The 6,580-nt window shown below is 38.7% G+C and overlaps 1 protein-coding gene across 1 annotated transcript; it reads left to right on the top strand.

Moving 5' to 3' along the window:
- Nucleotides 1–552: 552 nt before the first annotated feature.
- ADNP2 (ADNP homeobox 2) lies at nucleotides 553–6,260 on the top strand. Its single transcript, XM_075061336.1, has one exon. The coding sequence runs from the start codon at nucleotides 862–864 to the stop codon at nucleotides 3,760–3,762; it is 2,901 nt and encodes a 966-aa protein (XP_074917437.1). The 5' UTR covers nucleotides 553–861; the 3' UTR covers nucleotides 3,763–6,260.
- The last annotated feature ends 320 nt before the right edge of the window (nucleotides 6,261–6,580 follow it).

The following is a 6,580-nucleotide window of genomic DNA, read 5'->3' as shown; positions in this document are numbered from 1 at the left end:
TGGGCTGTGTAATACAAGTGGTATTCTAAAACTGAATTGAAAAGGAAAACAAATGGGTTTGTATATTTTTATTGGTCTTTCCTTATGTTTAAAGGAGGGCCGAAAGATTTATCAATCTCTTCTTTCCCCCTCCCCTCTCCCTTAACATTTTCTTGGCTTGTTTTTACTCTGAGGAATATCAAGTGTCTGTTTTTTCCTAGTTTTGCTGAAAGACCTGGTTCGATTAGGGGTTCTGAAAAGTGCTTTGAGAGCTTTTTCTCACCCATCCGTTGAAGGACAGGGTGTTGGAATCTTTTTGTTTTTTCTCCTAGTGTCTGTGTGGGATGCATTAGTTCGTGCAAGTAAAGTTCGTACAAGTAAAGCTTTAAACCGTCTGAATGAAAAATCCCTTCCCTCTCAATTTTCCCAGGTTTCATTTCCTGTATATTGTGTTGTCTTAATTGTTCCAGTCTCTTTGGTGGCCTAGAGTCCTTAAGGAACTGGAGTTTCTAATTTTTTTTTAACCAGAGTGAGGAAAAAGATCCATTCAGGCCTTCTTTATACATTATAAAGAGGCAAAAAAGGGCTCAAATCCAAATACTTTGTTTTCTCATGCATGTCATCTTTATGTACATCTTTGTAAAGATGTTTGAACTTGTTTCTTGGGGGTACACATCGGTTGGAGGCATTTTTTGTGGCACATGATATCAACTGGCAGTTTATAGAATCATGGTGTACTTTTGACAAGGTATTGTTTGAACTTTTTTTTTATTTATTTTGCAGAGATACAGAACAAAACCGTACTGCTGTAGCCTATGCAAGTTCTCCTCAAAATTTCTTACTTCATTCAAGAATCATTTGCACCGTTACCATGAAGATGAAATGGACCAAGAGCTGGTGGTTCCTTGCCCAAAATGTGCATTTGCTTCTGATTCAAAAATAGTGGGAAAACACATCCGGATGTTTCACTCTTCTAATAGGAAAATACAGAACTGCACAGTGAGCATTTTAGGTGGCATGAAACAATTCAGGAGTGACATTATAAACTTCACATGTCTAAAATGTCACTTTACAGACACACTGTACTACAATATGAAGAAACATGTGCTGATGAACCATTTTCAAAATTTAATAAGCACATATTTTGGCCAGAGACCAGACGAAATTGAAGAGAATTTTATTGAGCACTACTGTAAGAAATGTAATGCTTCTGCAAACAGCCAAGATTCTTTAATGTATCATGTCTTAACATCTAATATGCACAGAGATCTGGAGAATAAACTTAGATCTGTGATTTCAGAACATATTAAGAAATCAGGACTTGTGAAGCAAATGCATATTGCTCCCAAGCCTCCCACAACTATAGCTGCTCCATCTTTAATGCCCACCACTGCTCCATCAAGCTCAGTTACTACTCCAACTTGCATTCAACTTGCATTTCCTCAGAATAATCAAAAGCAAACCATGGTACAGGGGACAGCAGTTCCAAACACTGTTTCAAATGGCTCTGGTAGTCTTACACATACGTCTCCTGCTCCAGTTATTACTCCACCACATGTTACTCTTGTATCCAGTCCGCTCCCTGTAGGTCAGAATGTTAATCTTCAACCTCCAGTTCCACAACCTGTCTTTGTTTCCCATAGGGTCCCTCTTAATCAGCCTGTCAGGCCTGGGGTTCTCCCCCTTACTCAACCTGTTGGGACCATAAATAGACCTGTCGCTCCTGGGGTTCTTCCACTTAGTCAACCTGTCAGGCCTGGTCTTCTTCCTGTTAATCAGCCTATTGGGACTATAAATAGTCTGGTTGCACCTGGGGCTCTCCCAATAGCTCAGCCTGTTGGTCCTGTAAATAGTCATGTTGGGCCTGGAGTTCTCCCACTAACTAGGCCTATTGCACCTGGGGTTCTCCCTATAAATCGACCTGTTGGGAATATGAATCAACCCATTGGTCCTGGGGTTCTTCCTGTCCCCCAGGCTGTTACATCAGGGGTTCTCCAGCTTAATCAGCCTGTTGCATCAGAGGTTCTTCCTGTAAGACAGCCTGTCAGACCTGGGATTCTCCAACTTAATCAACCTGTTACCTCAGGGGTTCTCCCTGCAAATCAGCCCATCAGACCTGGAGTTTCTCAAAATACCACTTTCCTGACTGCAGGACCTATACTTAGACAGTTAATTCCAACTGGTAAGCAGGTTAATGGGATACCTACATATACCCTTGCACCAGTTTCAGTTACTTTGCCTGTGCCACCTGGTGGCGGAGTAGCAACTGTTACACCACCACAGATGCCCATTCAGCTAATGCCGTCTGGCACAGTAACTCAGATATCTCGCTCTCCAGCTAGTGCACCTTCTCCTCCTGTTGTTGTGAGTTCTTCCCACAATATGTCTGTACAGGCTTCTCCACCTACTCCTGAAACAAGCCAAGCCCTCAAACAGGCTAAGCAATGGAAGACGTGCCCTGTTTGCAATGAACTGTTCCCATCAAATGTCTATCAGGTCCACATGGAAGTGGCTCATAAGCACAATGCAGTAAAAACAGAGGAAACTCTTGAACCTGACAAGCTTGCAGTTTGTGCACCCTTTTTGAGATGGATTAAAGAGAAGACTGTCCGGTGTTTCTCTTGTAAATGTTTCCTAAGTGAGGAAGAACTTATAAAACATTTACTGATGCATGGTTTAGCTTGTTTGTTCTGTACATATACTTTCCGTGATCTAAAAAGCCTTGTGGAACACAATAAGACTGTGCATAATGGAAAGAAGATGTTACATGAAGACTACAGCAACAGAGGATTTCAACTAGATAACGATGCTGATGGTGACATTATATTTCCACATTTTGACTTCAGTACAGTGTTACCAAAAGAAGAACTTGGTGAAAAGGAAGTACACTTGGCAGTACTTGCAGGGGTAAACTCGAGGACCCTTGTACCTGTGTACATCAAAGTGAAGCCTCAGACAGCTGAAGTGAACAATATGTGCAGCAAAAAAGTATTTACATGCCCCTTTTGTTTTGGTACTTTCATTAGCAAAGAAGTCTATGAAATGCATTTGAAAGAGAGGCATCATATCATGCCAACTGTACACACAATTTTAAAGTCCCCTGCTTTCAAGTGCATCCATTGCTGTGGCGTGTACACTGGAAATATGACTCTGACTGCTATTGCTGTGCATTTGCTCCGCTGCAGAAGTGCTCCGAAAGACAGCAACTCAAGTATGAAAGTGCCGCTTGAGCGCAATGAGAAGAAAGAGTTATCATTTGTGAATGGTGAAAAGCACGATTCTGTCTCTCAATCTGCTAAAAGAAAACAATCTGATCTATGCTCTGTTGCAGAGGACCAAAGGAATAAAGAACAGCAGCCTCAGTCCTTAAACATTGGCACAGCTCTAGCTCCAGATAAAGACGTAAATCTAGGGGTAGTGCCTGTCAAGCGACAAAAGGTTGAGAGCAGGACAGAAATGAAAGGACCTCCTTCAGGTGAGAATCTCCATATTCTAGCATTAGATCCTAAACAGTATGAACACAGTTCATATGAAGCTCGAAAGCAGTTTCTGGCAGATTACTTTCACAAGAGGCCATATCCTACAAAAAAGGAGATGGAATTACTGTCCTCAATGCTGTGTGTATGGAAAATGGATGTTGCATCATTTTTTGGAAAAAAACGACATGTGTGCCTAAAAGCGATAAAAAATCGCCAGCCCTCTGTGCTTCTGGGTTTCAGTATGTCTGAACTTAAAAATGTAAAGCACAGTTTGAGTTTAAAATGTAAACCGCAGGATCTGTAAAAATGCTTTATAGTTTTAAAAAGAATCGTAATTGCATAATTCTCAGTTTAGCAATTTATTACTTTGGTTTAATTTCTTTTAACTTACAAACTGACCTTTGCAGGATTACAGCAGTACACAAAGCCTCATTCAGATTTGACTGTGTTGAAAAAAGCAGCAGTGATTGTAGAACTGAGGATGGTAGATCCTTCAAATTTTCAGCTCCGGAATTTGTTGTAGCTTTATTTTTCTTTTCTTTTGTGGAGTAGGTTTTTCCCTGCCTCCCTCTCTCCATTAGGCTTTTATACCACATGTATTGTCTTTCCTGATTTAAAATTTATTTTTTGTCAGCAATGTCAACCTCTCTCTCTCTCTCTCTCTCTCAAAAAAAAAAAAAAAAGGGGGGGGCGCATAATGTTGGTTAGAATATCAAGACAAACTAAATGAGAAAACAGATCGAATTTAAAGTATTGGTTTAAATTTCTTTAAACTCCTAATTTTATTTTTTTTCTTTTATCCTCTAAAGAAACTGATTGTGGTATTTAACTTCTCCCTCATAACCTGCCCAAAAAAGTTATATTTATTTTAGCAATAATAAAATGGATGCAGCAATTTTTTCCTCAAAAGAAGAGTATGTGTACTAATTACAGTTCCAGTGATGCACAGTAGCTAAATAATATATATTTTTGGGAGGGAGGCCGGTTCCTGTTAAGCTCTGGAATTAGGTGACTTAAACTGGCTGTGATTTTTATCTCATTAAAAATTAACTAATTTAAAGGGATTGTTTTCTGTCACTTTGTAGATATGGGACACTCTCCAGTTGCTAAATTTGTACAATTTCAAAGCCTGTTGACAACTTATTACAAACGGTGAAGTAGTTTTAGAGAAGTATCAAATTACTTTGATGCATCTTGACATAATGTGACTTTTATTCACATATCCTTTCTTACTTGTTGAGAGCTCAGTCCCAGCATCACTGAAGTCAATGGGAATGTGTCTATGCCAACTCTGTGTGTTGGTTAGGGTATTGAGTGAACACAGTGCCCCTTCTAATAACCAATGAGAAATGTAGCTTAAACCACTCTCCTTTCATAAACAGTCAGAAAGCAGCTAAAGCTAGTGGATGGAATGATAATATGGCACCTTTTGCCTATGTCATTGATTCAAATGGAATTCCCATATGTGATGTGTACACATTCTTGCCATCTGACAAATAGTTAATGGTTTCTATGAAATTAATTGGTCTCAAAGTAGTTTCTAGTGAACAAACGTCTACATCACCAAACAAAAAACCCTCCAGAACTGCCATCCTTGGTAAGTGAGAGTCAAAAGGATTGAGTGGGCTTGGTGATTAACCTAGCTTTAAAATGAATTAGAGATGTGATTTGTGGCCACTTGCATTACCAGTCCACTGCTATACCTACTATTTGGATAAATGGGGGGCTTTGGTTTTAATCAGATTGTCAGTTTGGCACCTTCCAAAAATCACTAAAATTACTTTGCCAAACAAGGCCAGTAACAGGCCATTCAAAGCAAATATTACAAGTGGTCTGTCCTACCATTGAACTTGTACTGATGACTTCAAACAAAGGCAAGAAGAATAATGTGCTTGGTGTGATTAATTTAGGTAATAAAAAAGTCATTCTTCTCCTAGTCAGCAATTTTTCATCCCATACCAGAGTTTTGTGTTTTGTAAATTGCATGTAAATGTGACTTTACATTGAACATTTCAAGCAGTTGTATAACAGGGCATGACTTATTGTAACCATAACTATCAAAGGAAAAGCTTGCTGCTGCCTTATTTGAGCTTCTACAAACTTTAAAATATCTGTATTTTGGATTAAAAGCGTCGTATTTTCCTGTTGAAAAAAGGGTGAAATGTTCTCATATACTTACTATTTCAGTAATTTTTTGTTTAAATTGTAAAATACAAAAAGAAAATCCACAATAAAATTGAATCTAGTCTTGTAATGCAAACTCTGAACTAAAATCCTGTAAGGGATTGTTATATTTTTGAGAGGAGGAGTCAGGGGGAGAATTGATCAACAGGATCCTAAAACCAATAAGAAAAATTTGATGAGGTCTCCTAAAAGATGTTACAGGATCCTAATCTGACTTGTGATTTGGCTGAGTTTAGTTTGTGAACCAGTCTGGAGAGTTTAGGGGGATTTAAAAAAATACTTACAGTTCTCGACTTGGAAAAAGAACGTACTGTGGGCAAGATTCATCTCGGGTGTAATACCATTCACGTCAATGGAGTTACACTAGGGATTTGACACTATAGATCTACAAGACAGCTTAAGATGAGTGGTTTAAGGTACTGTTTATATATTACAAATGTTTCTTATTGGGAGAGAACCAAGAAGTGATATTAAGAGTTGATTCTTGCCATGGTGGTGGAGGAAACAATTTAGTGTTACCAGTTTTCTTTATTGTACGCTGTCTAGGGACAATGTTAAACATTTTATCTATTTGGCCTTTGATTTCACAGTTTCAAATAAACCAACTTTTTAACTTTTTTTTAGGTGTGTGCATATGGATGGTTATTTTAAAAACTAGACTGTGAGTTTGTAATGTTTCGTTCATATTCAGAATGAGAACTTGACATGAAAAATTAATAATTTGGATTCAAAATAAAGACCTAGATCTTCCAGCTCTTCAAAAGAGGGCAGGGGAAGAGGACACCACTGCAAGAGAGTTTGTAATAAAAGTACATTCTACCTCATCTCTGAAATCTGATTTGAGTCCAAAGTCTTGATCATGAGCCTTTAATAGCAGTGGGAGCAGGATTAAAGCCTAAGCCTTTAAAACAGGCCTGCACAACATGCGGCCCGCGGAG

The sequence above is a fragment of the Chelonoidis abingdonii genome, unplaced genomic scaffold (genome assembly GCF_003597395.2).
Source record: "Chelonoidis abingdonii isolate Lonesome George unplaced genomic scaffold, CheloAbing_2.0 scaffold0014, whole genome shotgun sequence".
Classification (NCBI taxonomy): domain Eukaryota; kingdom Metazoa; phylum Chordata; order Testudines; family Testudinidae; genus Chelonoidis; species Chelonoidis abingdonii.
The sequence above is the reverse complement of the archived record's forward strand: the minus strand, read 5'-3'. Positions and strand labels throughout refer to the sequence as shown.

Coding starts and splice junctions, on each gene's coding strand:
- ADNP2 (XM_075061336.1), top strand. CDS start 862: ATGGACCAAGAGCTGGTGGTTCCTTGCCCAAAATGTGCATTTGCTTCT.